Here is a 21,002-nt window from a genome sequence, read left to right as displayed (position 1 = left end):
TTATGAGAGGTTAAACTAAGTGAAAATCACCACTCAGGTTCGACTTCCTGCTCAGTCACAAACTACATAGAATCAATAAGTCATGTAACTATCGGGGTCTCAGTTCTTCCTTCCTAAAATGAGGGCTGGAAGAGCTTATTTCCTCGGTCCTTCCCAGCACTGATATTCTCTGCATTAAAACCATTTTGGCTGTTGTAAGAAAATACGAAGCCACATTTGTCGTATTTAGAAAACATTAGTCTTAGAGCCTCCTTAAACATATACTGTTTAGCATTTTAAAAGTAAGCATCTGTTTGATGTTGGGAGAAATTAACTTGTAGGCTCCAGATGTGATCCTGTTCTCTGTGGAAACATCTATTTAAAGCCCACGTCTCTAACCAGCCTGGAGGCAGCTGCCAAGATCTCTTATGTTCCTTTACCTGTTTTCTAGTCTTTGCAGAATAAAGATTTTGTGAAACTTTTCCTTCTCCATTGGCTTCTTTTCTTCAATGTTGAGAACTTTTTCTAGCCTGGGATCATTCTCAATCTCCCCCTGCACTTCTTCTGTGATGTAAGAGCAAAATGTAGTCACTGTGGACCCCCATGGTCTCGGGGTTCAGTTTGAGAGCAAACCCCAATGGTATTTGGATCTGAAATCACACTGGAGGGCTTTCCACTGAGACACCATGGAGCAAAATTTTCTAGTTTGATGTGAAAACTCAACATTCCAAATCTTTACTCTCTTTTGCTTTTCTGTTTCTGCCTTTTCTATGAAAGGTTCAGTTCAGTTCAGTCGCTCAGTCATGTCCGACTCTTGGCGACCCCATGAATGCCAGGCCTCCCTGTCCATCACCAACTCCAGGAGTCTACCCAAACCCATGTCCATTGAGTTGGTGATGCCATCCAGCCATCTCATCCTCTGTCATCCCCTTCTCCTCCTGCCCCCAATCCCTCCCAGCATCAGGGTCTTTTCCAATGAGTCCACTCTTCTCATGAGGTGGCCAAAGTATTGGAGTTTCAGCTTCAGCATCAGTCCTTCCAATGAACACCCAGGACTGATCTCCTTCAGGATGGACTGATTGGATCTCCTTGCTATCCAAGGGACTCTCAAGAGTCTTCTCCAACACCACAGTTCAAAAGCATCAATTTTTCGGCACTCAGCTTTCTTCACAGTCCAACTCTCACATCCATAAATGGCTACTGGAAAAACCATAGCCTTGACTAGATGGACCTTTGTTGGCAAAGTAATGTCTCTGCTTTTTAATATGCTATCCCGGTTGGTCATAACTTTCCTTCCAAGGAGTATGTGTCTTTTAATTTCATGGCTGCAGTCACCATCTGCAGTGATTTTGGAGCCCCCCAAAATAAAGTCTCACGCTGTTTCCACTGTTTCCCCATCTATTTCCCATGAAGTGATGGGACCAGATGCCATGATCTTAGTTTTCTGAATGTTGAGCTTTAAGTCAACTTTTTCACTCTCACAGGTTGTTTAGAAAAAAAATTCAGTGGAGTCCATTTGAAGATCTAATTGGCTTTATTCAATGATTCATGAATCAAGAGGCATCCCATCTGACAAAGTTAAAAAAGCTCCAAGGAGCTGAATCAAATGGGAGGTTTTTATAAGCACATGGGGTGGGGAGAAAGAGCAGATTCCCTTACTTCCTTTGGGGGATGGAAAATGGGCCAGTGATCAGTGGATTACCTACTTCTTCTGTCCAGGCAAGTCTAGATGAACTGGTATAAGATTACAGACCTGGGAGAAGCAGAAATTGCAATAAGGTTGGGATTTAAGTCTTGGTTTGCTGACGTGAGGCTTTGCACACGTGACTCCATTTGGAGTCTGTTGTCTCTACTTTTTAACAGGGTGAAACTACAACATCCTAAGTTTTTGGAAAGGTTAAGTGTTTGTGTTTTGAAGGTCTAAGTGACATTTGATAGAATGTTTGTGTGTGTGCTCAATAGTGTCCAACTCTTTGGGACCCTACAGACTATAGCCCACCAGGCTACTCCGTTCATGGGATTCTCCAGGCAAGAATACTGGAGTGGGGTGCCATTTCCTCCTCCAGGGGATCTTCCTGACCCAGGGATCGAACCTGCATCTCTTGCATTGGCAGGCAGATTCTTTACCACTAGCACCACCTGAGTGGTTGATGGAATGTCCCAGAGCTAAATAATGAAGTGTATACGTGTGTTTGGGGGGTAGGGATAGCGGTGATTGGAGGAAAGGGAGTTCCATGCACCTTTTCCCTGGTTCTCACCTATCTTAGAGATTCAGAGTTTGTAGAGGCTTCTTTGTTGTTGCTTTTTGAACTTTTTTTGCATTTCTGTATCCCACTCCCAACTCACATACCCATCTCACTTACTTACAACAACAGCAAGTACTGGAAATTGTAGCCTATTTACTCTTTCATTATTCTCTGGAGGCTCTAGCTTTTAAAATCCAATTTGAGAGAATGTTCTTATAACTGAGCCTAAACTCATAGGAGAACTTCACATTTAGACACTGTAAGGTTGTGTGTGTGTGTGTGTGTGTTGGGCGCTCAGTCGTGCCCAACTCTTTGTGACCCCATGGACTGTACCCACCAAGCTTCTCTGTCCATGGAATTCTCCAGACAAGAATACTGGCGTGGGTTGCCATTTCCTTCTCCAGGGGATCTTTCTGACCCAGGGATCAAACTGGCTCTCCCGCACTGAGGCAGATTCTTTACAATCTGAGCCACCAGGCAAATGCCCCAAACTAAAAACCTCCAAAAGTAAGATCTCAGAAGCCAAATTTAGGAAGTCTAGCCTCTCTGTGCAGAGAAGGCAATGGCACCCCACTCCAGGACTCTTGCCTGGAGAATCCCATGGATGGAGGAGCCTGGTCAGCTGCAGTCCATGGGGTCGCACAGAGTTGGACACGACTGAAGTGACTTAGCAGCAGCAGACTCTCTGTGAGTGATGATAATAGTGAGTCTTATTTTTTATAATATTAATGACTGCCATTCATTAAGTGCTGGTTACATTCCAGGCTCCATCTGGTATATATATCACCAACAATTAAGCAAAATTTTTGTTTGCTTGTATCACATCAAAAAGATTTAATAGATTTCCCCAAATTTAAAGAGATATGGTTACAAATATTGATGGCTTCACTTCCACTAAGTCGCTCTGTGAGGCCACTGGCAGGTGTGGGCCTGACCCCGAGGAGGAGCAGAAAGTGAGATGCAGCGGGAGGCTCCGGTGCCCAGGGGTGTGAAGGACAGGCCATGGCGGGAAGCACGTGAGAAATCACCAGCAAGGATTGTAACCGGGAGCCCCAGGGTGGTCGTCATGGACCAGCTGCTCCAAGGGAATCACATTTATTTTAAGCCAAGTTGCTTCTCATATGGATGACTCAGTGACATATGCTGGAGAAGGGAAGGGACACAAGGGTTTTTGAAAACAGTTAATGAGTCTCAAGTAATGCCAGGAAAACTAGGCAACATTTTGTGTTTGTGTCTGTACATATGAGTGCATGAGTGTGTGTCTGTTCATGTATGTGTCTATACATGTGTGCTTATGAGTATGTATCTTTTGTTAAGAGTATATAATACACACATATATAACATATATGCATATATAACACATGTATGCATATATAACACATGTATGCATATATGTGTTAATGTGTGTGTGAATATGTATGTCTGAATACAGATTGTGCACGGGTGTATATTCATGCATATGTGTGTATGATGTGTGTCTATATATATATGGATGAGTGTGTTTTTATATATGTAGTGTCCATACACATGTGTACACATGTCTGCACATGTGTGTATCTATCCACATGAGAGTACAAATGGATATTTGTGTCTGTACTATGTGTATTTCTGTACATATGTGTGTGTATTAGTATCGCCACCATTAAAAGCTTGGACAATGGAACAAGAGACAACTGGGTTCAAGACTTCCATCATAATTGTACGTCCTCTGGGAAGTTTCTTGACCTCTTTTTCTTACAGTCACTTTGTCTTTAAACTGGAAACAATAATAATTCATGCCTCAAAGATTGTAGTGAAGGACATGTCAAAAAGTGTTGGTAGTGCTCTGGCTGATAAGCAGATAACAGCGTTAAGTCATCAGGATCACCACCTTTATCATCATCTCAAGTCCTTGCATCCCAAGGACACCGAGTCTGTGAGAGTGAGACAGCCCCCTCCAGTTTGGGATGCTAGCTTTGGTTGGTCTGTGTGTTGTTCAAAAGTGTCTGTTAGACTGGTGATACCTTTCTTGTTTTTCAACACAACCTGGGAAAACTAAGTTGATCAGTTCTGGTTATGACCTCTACACAAGGTTGCCCCATCCTCGTAGGTGGATGGGAGTCAGCTGCACTGTTTGCACGTCTCTAGTTGAAAGCGAGGCAGTGGTCTTTGGTCTGGCGGCAGTGGGGGCTTCAGGGTCTGCTGAACCTGAATTTGAGTCCTTAATGCAGCACTGTATGACCTGGACCCAATTTTTCTTTATTTGTTGGTTGTTTTCCTTGTTTCTTTGGGTGTTTTTAGGACCTCAGATGTACAAACTGGGCTTCCCAGATGGCGCTAGAGGTAAAGAACTCACCTGCCAATGCAGTAGAAATAGAGATGCAGATTCAGTCTCTGGGTCGGAAAGATCCCCTGGAGGAGGGCATGGCAACCCACTCTGATATTCTTGCCTGAAGAATCTCTTGGACAGAGGAGACTGGCAGGCTTCAGTCCATGAGGTCAACAAGAGTCAGACACGACTTAGTGACTTAGTATGCACACACTTGTGTGAACTAGACTACTAGTAATCCTTGGTCAATGATACACTCCCATTGGGTGTTTTCTCTTTATTTCATTGTTTTCTAAATGCAGTAAGACCAGTGAGGGGGTTTCCTAGGTGGCTCAGCAGGTAAAGAATTCACCTGCAATTTAGGAGACACAGAAGACTTGGGTTCGATCCCTGAGTCAGGACGATCCCCTGGGGGAGGAACTGGCGACACACTCCAGTATTCCTGCCTAGAGAATCCCACGGACAGAGGAGTCTGGCAAGCTACAGTCCGTGGGGTCACAGAGTTGGACACAACTGAGCGACTAAGTATGCATGCACATAAAGCCAATGAGACCACCTCCCCAAACAGAAGCCAGGATATGACAGTGACCTTCATGTAACTGTTGGGCCATTCCCTTATTTCATTCCAGCTCCACCTGCCCTGACTTTATCCTGAGTCTCGTGTTTGTTACTCCTTTTCTTTCCTTTCCTTGCGCTCTCATTGCGTTCATAAGTAATCCAAAAAGGAAACTTTTAATTATAATTGTCTTTTACTTTTTATAAAGAATATAATGTTGCATGTAATCCTGTGAAACTAATTTTTTATTCAGAGATTCATCTACATGATGATACACTGTACTACATTTGTTTTGCTCTATTGTTTAATATTCTAATGTGTGAAGCATTTCCTAGTTTATTATCTGGTCACTTGTTGATGGGGCATTTGTCTGTCTTCAGAACCTTATTGTTGTAGAGAGGGCTATTTTGACATTGTTGAACATAAGTCTTCATGCACATGTTTAAGAATTGCTTGGAGAACAGTATGGAGGTTTCTTTAAAAACTTAAAAAAATAGAGATACCATATGATCCTGCAATCCCACTCTTGGGCATATATCCAGAGAAAACCATAATTTGAAAAGATACATGCACCCCAATGGTCATAGCATTACTATTTACAATAGCCAAGACATGAAAACAACCTAAATGCCTGTCAACAGGTGAATGAATAAAGATACACGCATGCAATGGAATACTACTCAGCCATAAAACAATAATGAAATAATGCCATTTTCAGCAACATGGATGGACCTAGAGATTATCATACTAAGAGAAATAAACCAGACAGAGAAATACAAATATCATAGGATATCACTTATATGTGGAATCTAAAAAGAAAAAAAGATACAAATGAACTTATAAGCAAAACAGAAGTAAGCCTATACAAATAGAAAACAGACTTAGAGTTATGAAAAGAGAATGGGAGAAGGGGTAAATTAGGAGTTTAGGATTATCCTGTCCACAATGCTGTACATGAAACAGATAAGCAACAAGGACCTACTGTTTAGCACAGGGAACTGTATCCCATACTTTGCAACAATCCAAAAAGGAAAAGAATCTGGAAAAGAGTAGATATAAATATACGTATACCTGAATCACTTTGCTGCTCACCTGAAACTAACACAACAGTGTGAATCAACTGTACTCGAATTAAAAACAATAACTGAAATGGAAAAAGAATTTCTCTTTGACAGATGTGGAATTGCTGCATCCTAGGGTGTATGAATGTTTAACTTTAGGACATAGAACCAAATGGTTTTCCAAAGTCAGTTGACCTAATTTTCACTGTCATTGGAAGGTAGGTCCACAGTCCTTTAACACTTGTTGGACGTTTTCATTTTTGCTAATTGAATGGTTATCTCACTGGAGTTTTATATTTCTCTGACAATTAATAATGATGAATGCTTCTCACGCTTACTGGTGGCTGTGAAATGTCTCTTCCTATATTTTGATCACTTTTCTCTTGGGTGGTGATTTTGTTACTGGTGTATAGGAGATGTTGAGCAAGTTACTTGACCATTTGAAGATCATTTTTGCATCTAAAGGTGGGGCTGATAGCTCAGTGTTCAGGGGTTGATTTTGGATTCATGTTTACATAACGTACGGTAAATACTGGCCTAGAGCACAATAGATGATCAGAAAGAAAAGTTCTTGCTCATTTCTTGGTCCCTCCCCACCACCGGAGCCTCCATTTCATAGACTAGCTTTGTTGGAATTTGCCCCATCTGCTTAGTTGGAGAATCTCTGCTTATTGGCCTGGCCAGTGTAGTCCTACTAATATTTTTATACTTTAGAGATTAAGCAATTCAGTGAACTCAGACTCTCTTGGAAGAAATATGGGGAAAGAAAGTTAGAAGGGAAGAGCTTCAGTGGAGTCTTTGGCAAAATAAATGAGAAAAAAATCAGCATCATTATTTCATTTTGCTTTCAATAGCCCTATCAGTAGATGTTTAAACTGTGTGTATTAATACTGCATGGGCTTCCCAGGTGGCTCAAATCTTAAAGAATCTGCCTGCCAATGCAGGAGATGCAGGAGATGTGGGTTCCATCCCTGGGTCAGGAAGATCACCTGGAGGAGGAAATGGCAACCCACTCCAGTATTCTTGCCTGGAGAATCCCATGGACAGAGAACCCTGGTGGGCTACAGTCTGTGGGGTTGCAAAGAGTCAGACACGACTGAGCATGCAAACACATTAATAGGGCATTGAAGAGACTTCCTTGGCAGCCCAGTGGTTAAGACTTTGCCTTCCAATGCAGGGAATGCAGGTTCGATCCCTGGTCGGAGAGCTAATATCCTACCAGCCTCGTAGCCAAAAAAACAAAACATAAAACAGAAGCAATATTGTAACAAATTCAATAAGACTTTTTAAATGTTCTACATAAAAAAATCTAATTAAAAATATGGCAATTGTGGGAAACTAAGGATTTCTAAAATGCTCATCTACATATTTACACTGACAATTTGATACAAAGCAGAAGGTTCTATGATGTCCGGGAGCCGGCGGTCCTAGGATGCCCTCTGTGACTTGCGGTGTTCTGTTTGCTGCTGCTGCTGAATCTGCTTCACAGCGCTTTTCAGCGCGCTGCACAGTCATGCGGAGAAGCTACAGAGGGGCCGGGAAAATGATTCAGAGACAGGTCTGAAGGACACCGTGGGATGCTGTGCAGTGACTGCTTCCTGCCCCTGGCTTGTTTTTTTGAGCTTTGAATTCAAGGAGAGTAGCTGGATGTGATCGGAAAACAGTTGCCTTTACCTCCCTGGATCTGTTTGTGTTTCATTGAATCTATTCCTGGAGGGATAGAAGCCAGGATGCCCGCACTCCGGTCACTTTGAAACCGCTGCACTGCAGCATGCCATCCTTCATCTGCCTCTATCTGTGCTCAAAGTCCCTCTTAGGATTTGGAGGTAACGTTTTTGTCTTCCTAACATGAATGTGTGCTTGTGAGAAGTGACCATTTATCAAACTCTGAATAGGATAAATGTTGAAGCAAGTCCACTTATAAATTCAACCAGGGAAATGTGAAATTCTTCTTTAGTGCCTGAGGCCTCTGAAAATGTTGGTTCATCCATGACTTTGTTATGTTGATTGTTCTCTAGATTTTCTCTGGTTGGAAGGCTTTGCTTTTCAGTTTTTAGCAGGAAAGCCTGGACATGTGAACAGATGGGGTTTAGCTACAATATCATCTCACCTTCTTAGTCTCTCTCTGCCAGTCTGATTCGTCAGAAAGTCTTTGCTCTAAGGACACACGCTTAGAGTTAGGAAACAGCTTTCAGTCATGATGGCAACTTCCATGGAAGAAGTGGTTAAAAGCTTGAATGTGCTCCAAAGAGAACGCCACAGGCTTATGCTCAGTCTTTGCAATTCACAAGTTGTAATTCACTGTTCTCTGTGCCAAGAATTACACAGACTAGAATAGTCAAATATAACTTAAATTTATTCTGGAAGTAATAGTAAAACAACTTCATTAAAGCATGGATGATATCTATACCTCAAAGGGAGGGAGCTGCCTGTAAGTCAAGCCAGGGATCTATTTCAGGCTGGAGAGTCTCATGTCTGACATCCTCAGTGGTTTCTGTGGGTCTTTTGTGGATCACTGGGAAAATGAATTTTAGCAATAATTGGTTTTAGAAGTAACTAATTAGCAAGGTATGTATACAGAAGCAGCAGGAAACTCAGAAAGGTTTCTCTGCGGGCTCTTCTCTTGTTGAAATCTTTTGATCTTGACATGTATTTTATCAATTGGGTTCATAATATTTCCAAAGGGGGCTGTTTCGTGTGTCACCCACCCCATCCTGAGAGATAAGGGGCTTTGACTGAACAAGAACCCAACCCCTTTCCTGCCAACTACTGAGTTGCTAATTTCTCTTAATTCTTTCCTTTTCTCAGAGTAACTTTTAAGAGCAATATTATTATCTGAGAGATTTTGGTGTGATATTTTGAATATTATCTGTATTTTGCACCACACTTTATTTTTATTTGGATGTCTCTTTCTGAACTATTTCTCACATTTGTTTTCAATGAATCCAGAAAGTTTTGCAGGCCTATACAAAAATTAACCTTCTAGCATGGAAGTTACAGAGAAAATAGGTCTCCCTTAATACAGCCATTTTGCTTCAAATGAACCTTTTAGTTGGAAACTGGTAATTTTTTGCAACTTGCTGCTCAGTTGCTCCTTCATGTCCAACTCTTTGCGACCCCATGGACTGTAGCACTCCAGGCTTCCCTGTCCTTCACTATCTCCCAGAGTTTGCTCAAACTCACATCCATTGAATTGGTGATATCATCCAACTATCTTATCCTCTGTTGTCCCCTTCTCCCCTCTGCCCTCAATCTTTCCCAGCACCAGGGTCTTTTCCAGTGAGTTGCCCCTTTGCATCAGGTGGCCAAATTATTGGAGCTTCAGCTTCAGCATCAGTCTTTCTAATGAATATTCAAGGTTGATTTCCTTTAGGATTGACTAGTTTGATCTCCTTGCAGTCCAAGGGACTCTCAAGAGTCTTCTCTAGCACCACAGTTCAAAAGCATCAATTCTTTGGCACTCAGCCTTCTTTACAGTCCAGCTCTCACATCTGTACATGACTACTAGAAAAATCATAGCTTTGACTATACTGATCTTTGTCGGCAAAGTGATGTCTCTGCTTTTTAGCGCACGTAGGGTGTGCCTGATTCCTCCAGAACAAACTGACAACACTTGAGGAATGTTGTCTGCCTGGGAGCTTAATACAGACTCCTTGCCCAGGAGTTTTATTGGTGGCTGGTCCCATGGACATCCTCTACCACATTCCCATCAAAATTCCAGGCTCCTGGAGGAAAGTGGGTATTTGGCATAAGCCATGTGGTTTGTACGAACAGTTTGGGCCAAGAGAGTCATCTGATCTGTTGGAAGCAGAGGGAACTCTCCCCCCTAGACCAAGTTCCCAGGTACCAGCCAAGGGGCAGTCCTACAAAGAGGCCTTTCTAAGGATAGCATATCAACCTTGCCACGCTCACACTTCTCCACACAGGATCTATTGAAGGTTATTGAACAGCTACAGTGACCTTGAAAACCATGGTTCGAAAGATTTCATGGGAGTGGAGTGGAGAGCAGAGTGGAGTAGCTGGTGAGACACTGGAGCCAGGAGATTGGAAATAACCTAGCCCAAAGCTCAGATGTCAGTGTGAGAATAAAAAGAGGAGGGATGGTTGGTAGGAAGAATAAACAGGTTGGAGATAAGCAATGCAGGGATAGGAAGTGGTGTCTAGGTCTGGGAGATGAAATACCCAGAAGGCTTTTTTCTGGTAGAGAAAGATTACTTAGATAGAGCCCCTGGATGGGAAGGGAGACATTCTAAATTCTGGATATATTGATATATATTATCTATATTATATTACAATGTATTATATATCATATTTCCTACCTACGGGATGAGAAGGGAGACATTCTAAATTCTGGATATATTGATATAACATTTATTTATATTATTGCCTATCATATTTGTAATATTTTTTGGGCTTCCCAGGTGGCACTAGTGGTAAAGAATCCTCTTGCCAATGCAGGAGATGCAAGAGACTCAAGTTTGATCCCTGGGTTGGGAAGATCCCCTGGAGGAGGGCATGGCAACGCCCATATTATTTATATTAATATATATTATTCATATCATCTATATCATATATATTATTCATATCATATACAACATATTGTGAAAGTGAAGTTTCTCAGTCGTGTCCGACTCTTTGCGACCCCATGGTCTGTAGCCTACCAGGCTCCTCCATCCATGGGATTTTCCAGGCAAGAGTACTGGAGTGGGTTGCCATTTCCTTCTCCAGGAGATGTTCCCAACCCAGGGATTGAACCCAGGTCTCCCGCATTGCAGGCAGACTCTTTACCACCTGAGCCATCAGGAAAGCATGTATTATTACACATAATCAAATTATATGTATATTATATATTATAAAATATGTATATTTTACCACCAATGTGATACATTCAAGATATTGGTAAATTACATTAGAAAAACTGATTCTAACTTGAAATTCATGTCCAAGGTATGTTTTTATGTCATGAGTAGACAATGAGAGTAAATCACATAATAAAATAATTAGTGTTGAGAGGAAAATTTAAATTGTATTAGCTGTAACAGACACACTGCTAACAGACATAATTTTAACCTAGAAATAGTATTCATGTCATTTTAAAGTATTATATTTTAGGCAACTTATTCCAGCATTCTATTCTACTTACCAATCATTAACAATTGGAATTCCTTTACCTGAGCTGTCTAATCTAGTCTTGATTTTTTTAAACAAAAATAGCTCTTGTTTTTTAAAAACTTGTTTGTAAGAAAGAAGTAGTGTGTGAACAATTCCCTAGAGGTTTGTTTGCTACGAGGTATAGATTTCTGGTTGGAACTGATTTAGAAAAGAAACAGAGGAAATGGAGTCTGTTAGGGGAATGGGAAGTGATGAGGTCTCTGGTCATTGAACCAAATTGATGAAACAATGTATGCATACACAGCTTCTAAGAAAAACTCTCTTCTCACTGATTATCTGGACAACACGGGCAGATGCCAGCTGTCTGGGAGAGTATCTGTGCTGTGTCGCCAGTCACAGCGGCTTCTGAGAATCCAGTTATATTTCCTCCCCATATTTTCTACCCTAAATATCCTGCTGCTGCTGCTGCTAAGTCGCTTCAGTCGTGTCCAACTCTGTGTGACCCCATAGACAGCAACCCACCAGGCTCCTCTGACCACAGTATTCTCTAGGCAAGAATACTGGAGTGGGTTGCCATTTCCTTCTCTGGTAAATATCCTAGTCCTATTTATTGATTAGCATATAACTGCTTTTGATTAGACTAATAACCACTTTACTTAACCAGAGCAATGTTTCTACATTCCCCATTTTTTTTTTTTTAGTGAAGGTTCTCTCTCACTTGCAAGGGCGGAAAATATAGTAACAGGTTTGGGATCATTTTTAGCCCTGCCCATGTGGGGGAATACATGTGATGCAGGAGCTGGGCAAAAGCTACTTCATAAATACGTCTTGTGGAGATGACATTCTTGTGTTATACAAATTGGATCTGTCAGGATTTTAAATGTCACTTTGGGATTTAATGTGAGAAATTCCTGACTGGCATTTTCTTGACTTTCCTTAGAAGTGACCCCGTAGTCACAGAAACTTAGTTTCAATTCCTTGCTGCTCAGATGTGAGATTTTTCTCTTTCCTTCTTGCAAGTCCAGCCCCCACCTACTCCTGTTCCTCAGAACTCTCGCCATCTTCTTTGAATATCAGGACTCCCAAGAGTGGGGGGCGGTGGATAGATGGGGGCATACTGAATCCTACTTGCCTTCACAAAGTAGAGGTCTAAAAGCAGGAAAAAGACTATGTTCTGAGAGAATAGCATTGAAACAAGTATACTATCAAGGGTAAAACAGATCACCAGCCCAGGTTGGATGTATGAGACAAGTGCTCAGGGCTGGTGCACTGGGAAGACCCAGAGGGATGGGATGGAGAGGGAGGCAGGAGGGGGGATCGGGATAGGGAACACATGTAAATCCATAGCTGATTCATGTCAATGTATGGCAGAAACCACTACAATATTGTAAAGTAATTAGCCTCCAACTAATAAAAATAAATGGAAAAAAAATAAAATAAATAAAAATAAACAGGAAACACACACACAAAAGACTATGTTTCTCTTCCATGCAACTATTTTTCTTATTGCTAATTCTTAAAACTCATATCCTGTATTGTTCTAAAGTACTTGAATTAGGCATCCCAATTGTTCAAACAGAATAAATGGTGGAGGAAGTCAGGGTTAAAAGATGATACAGGAAGGAAAAAGCGGAGCCAGGACCAGGTGAGTCTGAGAGGTATGTACCTTCATGCCTTGTGGACGAGGTTTCATCTGCAGGGAAAGTGAAGAGGAAGACATGATTAGTGACAGATCTGAAATATCTTAAGATAAAAACCCCAGTTGTCCTACTCCTGAAACCTGAGAGGAGATTCTTCCAGCTGCTCTTTAAGGCTAATGTAAAGGACAGTGGTTCACCAGCACCCTGTAACGGACAGCGAGACTCATATAACTGTTGGTTAGGACCGCGTCAGTAGATGCTTATTTACATGCCGCACAAACATACATGAGCAGAAGCAGTTCTAAACAGACCACCGATTCCCAGTACATTTGTTGTTGTTTAGTCGCTCAGTTGTGTCTGACTCTTTGTGACCCATGGACTGCAGCACACCAGGCTTCCCTGTCCTTCCTTCACTATCTCCCAGAGTTTGCTCAGACTCATGTCCACTGGGTCAGTGATGCTATCTAACCATCTCATCCTCTGCCATTTCCTTTTCCTTTTGCCCTCAATCTTCCCAGAGTCGCACCTTTGCATCAGGTGGTCAAAGTATTGGAGATTCAGCTTCAGCATCAGTCCTTCCAATGAATAATCAGGGTTGATTTACTTTAGGATTAACTGGTTTGATTTCCTTGCAGTCCAAGGGACTCTCAAGAGTGTTCTCCAGCACCACAATTCAAAGGCATCAATTCTTTGGCACTTAGCCTTCTTTATGGTCCAACTCTCACATCCATACATAACTACTGGAAAAACCATAACTTTGACTATACTGACCTTTGTTGGCAAAGTGGTAGCTCTACTTTTTTAATATGATGTCTAGGTTTGTCAGAGATTTTCTTCCAAGGAGCAAGCATCTTTTAATTTCATGACTACAGTCACCATCTGCAGTGATTTTGGAGCCCAAGAAAATAAAATCTGTCACTGTTTCTACTTTTTCCCCATCTATTTGCCATGAAGTTATGGGACCGGACACCATGATCTTTGTTTTTTGAATGCTGAGTTTTAGGTCAGCTTTTTCACTGTCATCTTTCACTTTCGTCAAGAGGCTCTTTAGTTCCTCTTTGCTTTCTGCCATTAGAGTGGTATCATCTGCATATCTGAGGTTATTGATATTTCTCCTGGCAATCTTGATTCCAGCTTGTGATTCATCCAGCCCAGCATTTCTCATGATAGAAGTTAAATAAGCATGGTGACAATATACAGCCTTGATGTACTCCTTTCCCAATTTTGAACCAATCTGTTATTCTACCTCCAGTTCTAACTGTTGCTTCTTGACCTGTGTACAGGTTTCTCAGGAGACAGGTAAGGTGGTCTGGTATTCAGCCTAAGAGGTTAACATTTTTCTATAGACAAGAGGCAGGTGGAGGATATGGGGGGTGGGGGGAGGTCTTTTCGAGGAAGGCCCCATAGGGTCCTGCTCAACTATGCAAGGACAGAGTTAATTTTTTCTACTCAGATTTAAGGACACATCCATAAATGGATGGTCACTGTGGCTTCACTCAGGTATGATACAAGGGAGGACCCACAGGGATAAAAATCAACTTCAAACCAATATGGAACCTGATTCTAACTCAGGTTTCTTACCTTTATAGCAGTTATCTGGAAAAGTTAAAATTTTGGGGTAAGAATCATTGAACACCACATTGCCCAGAAATGAAATGTCATTAAAAACACATTATGTTTTGCCCACCGGAAAAGAAGTCCTAAAATGCATCATGCTAAAATGCAATTAATTACCCAAGAGCTGTGAATCCTCAGGGGCCTAGCATTTGGTACAGAACAGGCTGAAAAAAATAAACTCCAAGAAATGATGCTTCAATTTTGATCACATTGCTGCTCATGTCAAAATAGAGTCTAGCCAACCTAGAGAACATTTGCATTCCTTTCTCTAAAAGAATTTTTTAATAAGCAGGTCAACGTATTTGAAAATGGAATTTTATTTGACGTGAACTAATGGCTCAATGGTGAGGAAATTTAGAACCAATGTGTATTTCTGATGCCTCTTGGAATATTTTCAAATGTGTTCACAACCACTTTTCTCAGAGTGCATGACTTCAGAATGTGGAAAGTTTTCCACTTTACCCTTCAAAATGTGCTAATATAACAGAGAAGTCCATTTCAAAGCAATGCACATAATTTAAATTCTCCATGTGTACTGGACTTATATTCAGAAAGAAAGAAAGTCTCTAAAAACTTGGCATTTGATAAGAAAAAACATACAGACTATTCAACACAATGAAACCGATTTTATTTCAAGGATTACAAAGTTAGATGGAAAATGCTGATAAGCTTGCTTTTCCATAATGACTTCAGTCTGCTCCCTCACCTCTGACATCTCTTGCCACATCTCTGTTGCCAGGCAACAGCACAGAAATAAAACCTGTGTGAGTAAGGAAACTTCCCTACATAAGGAACTACATAAGAATGGCCTGTATTCTTGAAGCTGGTGAACCAGTTATTTAGAATTTTAAATGCATTTTTTATGTTAAAAATGTTGTCAATAGCAATTCAGTGCCCCAGCCAGCTGCTATAAGTCTGTTTAACTCTTGATGCACTTCCAGGATTGAAAAGTAGAACCTTTTCTATCCAGAGTGAACAGGACAGGTAGTAAACCCCTCGACCTCCAGACAGCCTCCTGATAAAAATTATAACAACTGTCCCATAACCAACAAATAATACTTTTTAAGACTCACTAGTAAGTCAAAGACAAATATCATATAATATCACATATGATGATATGTAGAATCTAAAAAAAAAAAAAGGCACAAATAAACTTATTTACAAAATAGAAATAGACCCACAGCTATAGAAAACAAACTTATGTTTACCAAAGGGAAAAGAGCAAGGGGGATAAATTAGGAGTTTGTGATTAACATATACATACTCACACTATTATATTTAAAATATGCAAACAACAAGGACCTACTGTATAGCACAGGAAAATATACTCAATATCTTGTAATAACCTATAATGGAAAAGAATCTGAAAATATATATATATATATATGTATATATATATATATATGTATATATACATATATATATAACTGAGTCACTTTGTTGTATACCTGAAACTAACAAAGCATTGTGAATTAACTACACTTAATTAAAAAAGAGTGAATTACCAAAAAATTTATCATACTAAATTCTAATGTTCTGAGTACAAAAAAAGACTCATTAGTGTACATTTTAGAAAGCTTGAATCATAAATAGGAAACATAGAAAACAGCACTGATTACAAGTTTTGAAGAGGTATGTCTTCAGCTCTAAGCAAAGTTCATCTAGCTGCATAGCTGAACTTTGCTATAAAAGTACCACGGTTTTGGAGAAGGAAATGGCAACCCACTGCGGTATTCTTGCCTGGGAAATCCCACTGACAGAGGAGCCTGGTGGCCTACAGACCGTGGTGTCGCAAAACAGTAGGGCACAACTTAGCAACTAAACAAATCCCCCATGACCTCATTCTAAGCAATTCATTTCAAAAGACCCTGTTTCCAACTAAGATCACATTCTGAGTTTCTGGATAAACTTTTTTTTTGGAGAGAGACACTATTCACCTTAGTGCAGTGATATTCTGTGTGTCTCAAGGGAATTTATATTCTGCAGTTGTTGGTTGTAGTGTTCTATCTATGCCCAATAGGTACATTTAGGTAAAATTTTGAACCAATTCTAACATATGACTACAATTTTTCTTTTTTTTTATTAGCTACTGAGTGTGATAAATATCAATCGTGATTTAGATGTTTGCATTTCTTTTTAATTCTGTCAGTTTCTACCATGTATATTTTTAGTCATATTGGTTATATACAAATTAAAAATTTTTAGATATCCAGTTGGATTTAATATTTTCATTAATAAATATCCCTTTAAGAGCAAAAAAGTACCACAATTTCACTATGCCTAAGATTTGGTATGAATTATACCAATATATTGCCACAGGGAAATATATTAAGAATTCCAACTAGGGACACAAGATAAACATCTTCCACTCAGAGGAAGTGAAAGTAAGCTATTGAAAGCTGTGTGTGCCTGGGAAATACACAGAGGAAAAGAAGCAAGGTTTTCACCTCTGGGTAAAAGAAATACACATCTCTGAGTTAGTCACCTAACCTAGTGTTAAGAACTGTGTAGTAAAACACGGTTGCCCCTTAAGAGGCCAAGAACATGTTCCCCTCTCACCCCTCCCTCTCATCCCTCAGGTGGGCTGCTCATTCACAACAGGGGCATCACTAATCTGAGAACTGTGTTGTATTATATATTACATCTCAGCGAAGTTTAATCTAATTGTTCACAAGCCCTGCTGACTCTTAATTGCTGTTTTGGTCATACACCCAACAGTGACAGTGATTCCAAATTAGAAAGTGAGTGATTGGTAGTAAACATTTGATTAACTTCATACAATAAGTACCAATACTTGCTAAAAATATTGGGAGGTGGCTGGCCACCCTCTTTAAAATGACACCATCAAACTAAAAACATTCTGCTCACCAAAACAAATTCTGCTGTTATTTTGTTTCATTTTTTCTTTAGATTGCCTCTAGATCTGAAGGGCTAATTTTGAGAATTCCTATTCCAGATTACTGAAAATTGTGCTGAAAAACTATGCAGTCCCATTAAAAGGAAACATTACCCAATCAAATCTACTGATTATAATCAAGATACATTTTATAAAATTGTATTTGTGGAAAAGTTCCATTGTTTGTTGTTGTTCAGTTGCTATGTCATGTCCGACTCTTTGCACCCCATGGTCTGCAGCACATCAGGCTTCCCTATCCTTCACTATCTCCCAAAGTCTTCTCAAATTCATGTCCATTTAGCTGGTGATGCTATCTAACCATCTCATCCTCTGCCGCCCCCTTCTTTTGCCGTCAATCTTTCCCAGCATCAGAGTCTTTTCCAATGGGTTGGCTCTTTGCATCAGGTGGCCAAAGTATTTGGAGCTTCAGCTTCAGCATCAGTCCTTCCATTGAATATTCAGGGGTGATTTCCTTTAGGAATGACTGACTTGATCTTGCAGGAGCTTGCATAATCAGCACTAAACTCAATCTTTTCAATAGTTCCTCAAGTTTTTATAACTGAAAGCCTTAGTTTTCTTTTTCTCATTGTTCAGCTTGAGTTTCTTGTAGAATTTCTTAAGTTCAAAGCATGCTGGGGCTATGCCAAGTCTCCTTGAAGAAGTGGGTAACACAACAACATATTTAGTAACAACTTCTTAATTTGGAAATCCGGGGATCTGACAGTATGGACTTGAAGAACAAAAATCTTTACATGCTTCCTCCACGAGAGATCCTGGGAATGGTCTGTATATATATACTGCTAGGAACATTACTGTAACTTTGTTAGTCTCTCCTCTTGTTGACAAATCATCAGTATCACCCAGAGATGTTTTGCATTTAATCAGGGCTTGAGTATACCCCAGGGAGCACCCTAGCAAATGTGGAGAGACCTCTGGGAAATCTAGATCCATATTTTCACATCTAGTGTTGTGAAAACATTCTTTGATATTCAACAAAGCCTTTGCTTTCTCTCATATCTGACTGTTTTTCTTTACCATCTGGAAGAATTGGTATAAACCACAGTGGAAGGAGAAGGGCAGCTTTCGAGCATGGATGGGACAATACTCCCTTGAGGACCAATGATCTTCATACTTTTTGCTTGTATGTCACCTAGAAAAAGTTTGAGAAACTATGTACCCCTTGTCCATTTTTAGGCTTGTATCTAAATGCTTTTACACTAAATTTTTTCATGTCAAATTTAAATGGTTATATCACACATAGTTTTAGCTCTCATGTATATATGATACTTTTCATAATCAAACAAGTACATCACTCTTCTATATGTATCTTTTAAATTCTGTAGCGATCTTCCTGACCCAGGGGTTGAACCCAGGTTTCCCATGTAACAGACAGATTTTTTTACCATCTGAACCACCAGCGAAGCCCCAAGAATACTGGAGTGGGTAGCTATTCTCTTCTCTAGGGGATTTTCCTGACCCAGGGATCAAACCTGGGTCTCCTGCATTGCAGGCAGATTACCGTCTGAGCCACTGGGGAAGCCCTAGCAATTTCCTACTGGCCATCTATTCTACAAGGACGGGAACAAGCTTTTCTTTTGCAGATATTTTGCATCATTTCTTTTTCTCCTTAAACTTTAATTTTTTTTCTACTTGCTCTATAGAGTATAACCCTCATATGGTATTTTTATGCTTGAAAGTATTTTATTGACTACCTATCATAATTCTCTGCAAAAAAATGGGTATGTAAATTGAAATTTGAATTTCAATTTTCACTTTATGTGACATAATATTCTATGTTTGACCTACTGTGCAGCACAGGGAACTATACTCAATATTTTATAATAACCTATAGGAGTGAAGAGTCTGAAAAAGAATACATATATTCTTTGCTGTACACCTGAAACTAACACATTGTAAATCAACTATACTTCCAGAAAGAGAGAAAAAAAAAAAACTGTTGTATAATATCACTTCTATGTGGAATCTAGAAAAATGATACAGATGAACTTACCTGCAAAGCAGAAATAGAGACACAGACATAGAGAACAAACATTTGGATACCAAGGAAGGCAGGCAGGCGTGGGATGAACTGGGAGATTGAGATGGATATATACAAGTGAGTACGTGCTAAGTCCCTCAGTTGTATCTGACTCTGTGTGACCTTATGCACTGTACCCTGCCAGGCTCCTCTGTCCATGGGATTCTCCAGGCAAGAATACTGGAGCGGGTTGCCAAGCCCTCCTCCAGGGGATCTTCCCTACTCAGGCATTGAACCCGGGTCTCCCACATTGCAGGGAAACTCTTTACCATCTGAGCCACCAGAACATATACACACTACTACATATAAAACAGTTAACTCAGGAGAAGCTACTATGTAGCACAATGGACTCTGTTCAGCGCTCTCTGGTAAACGAAATGGGAAGGAAATATTACTGGCTCTACTCTCGTTGGATGGATTCTTCCCTGCCTTTCAGCTCACAGTGAGTGCTATTAACAGCTTCCTCTCCTTACTGTATCAGTCAGCCTGGGGATGATACAGTATCCCTGCTTTTCCTGTCCTGGTGCCTCAACACCCCTTGTTGGCTTCTCTAAAATTCCCTGCTTGCTGGATACATCCACAAATCAAGTTAATAGATAGCTAAAATGTGTTCCCTACTCCAACAATTGAGCTAGAGCAAAATTTTGCATTTTGGTATATGTCATGTTCTTCTTAGAAGTCATTTATTTGACCAAGCCCATTAGATAGAGAAGCTGAAAGATGGAAGTATTATGTTATGAATCAGTAGTCTAAAATAGTCTTAAAATATCAACGAATTGAACTGCATTATGTTTCTCTGTGTGTGGTACTGTTTAAGACAAATAGGATTTCCTCTATGGTCATTTAAATCATTTCCAAAGATAATTGTTTGGTGGCTTGGTTATTAAGTGAGTGCCATGAAGTCTGATGACATGACACCCTTACAGGCAAATGCTAGAAAAACAGTGAGCCCTTGACGTCCCAGATATTTTGTAGAATGTCCCTCCATTTGGCTTTGTCTCATGTATGTGAAAGTGTTAGTTGCTCAGTCATGTCCAATTTTTTGCAACCGTATGGGCTGTAGCCCGCCAGGCTCCTCTGTCCCTGGAATTCCCCAGGGAAGAATATTGGAGTGGGTAGCCATTCTCTTCTCCAGGGGATCTTCACAACCTAGGGATGGAACCTGGGTCTCCTGCATTGCAGGCAGATTCTTTACTGACTGAGCCACCAGGGAAGCCCCATATTTCCCATGAATAGACTGAGGTCATGCATTTGGGGAAGAACCTCCACAGGTGACGTGACCTCTCAGTGCATCATGTCAGGGAGCCTGTGACCTCTGTGTTAATTTTATTGACGATGTCAACTTTTATCACCTGAGTTAAGGTGGTTCCAACTATAAGGAGGATAACATGCATCCTTCTGTAGTTAATAAATATTTGTGAGGAGATACTCTGAAACTTAAACTTTCATCCCTGATTCTGGCATTCATCCATGGATCTGGTGATTTTTCTATTTCCTTCATTCATCCTACAATTATTAGTTGGAATTCTTCTGTAAGAGTTGTGCCTTC

The 21,002-nt window shown here is 40.4% G+C and overlaps 1 protein-coding gene across 2 annotated transcripts in view; it reads left to right on the top strand.

Moving 5' to 3' along the window:
• EPB41L3 (erythrocyte membrane protein band 4.1 like 3) overlaps positions 1 to 21,002 on the top strand; it is a 225,077-nt gene that overhangs the window by 48,276 nt on the left and 155,799 nt on the right. Inside the window, exon 1 of one of the 2 annotated variants that reach the window (XM_043888987.1) lies at positions 7,658 to 7,976. The exons of the other annotated variant lie outside the window; for it this stretch is intronic. Within the exon in view, the coding sequence (XP_043744922.1) occupies positions 7,922 to 7,976 (55 nt within the window). The 5' untranslated portion in view covers positions 7,658 to 7,921. Of the gene's footprint in view, positions 1 to 7,657; positions 7,977 to 21,002 lie in introns of those variants that run through there. 2 annotated transcript variants of the gene reach the window in all.

The sequence above is a fragment of the Cervus elaphus genome, chromosome 27, assembly GCF_910594005.1.
Source record: "Cervus elaphus chromosome 27, mCerEla1.1, whole genome shotgun sequence".
NCBI lineage: Eukaryota > Metazoa > Chordata > Mammalia > Artiodactyla > Cervidae > Cervus > Cervus elaphus.
Note: the sequence above shows the minus strand (reverse complement) of the source record. Positions and strands in the feature narration are given on the sequence as shown.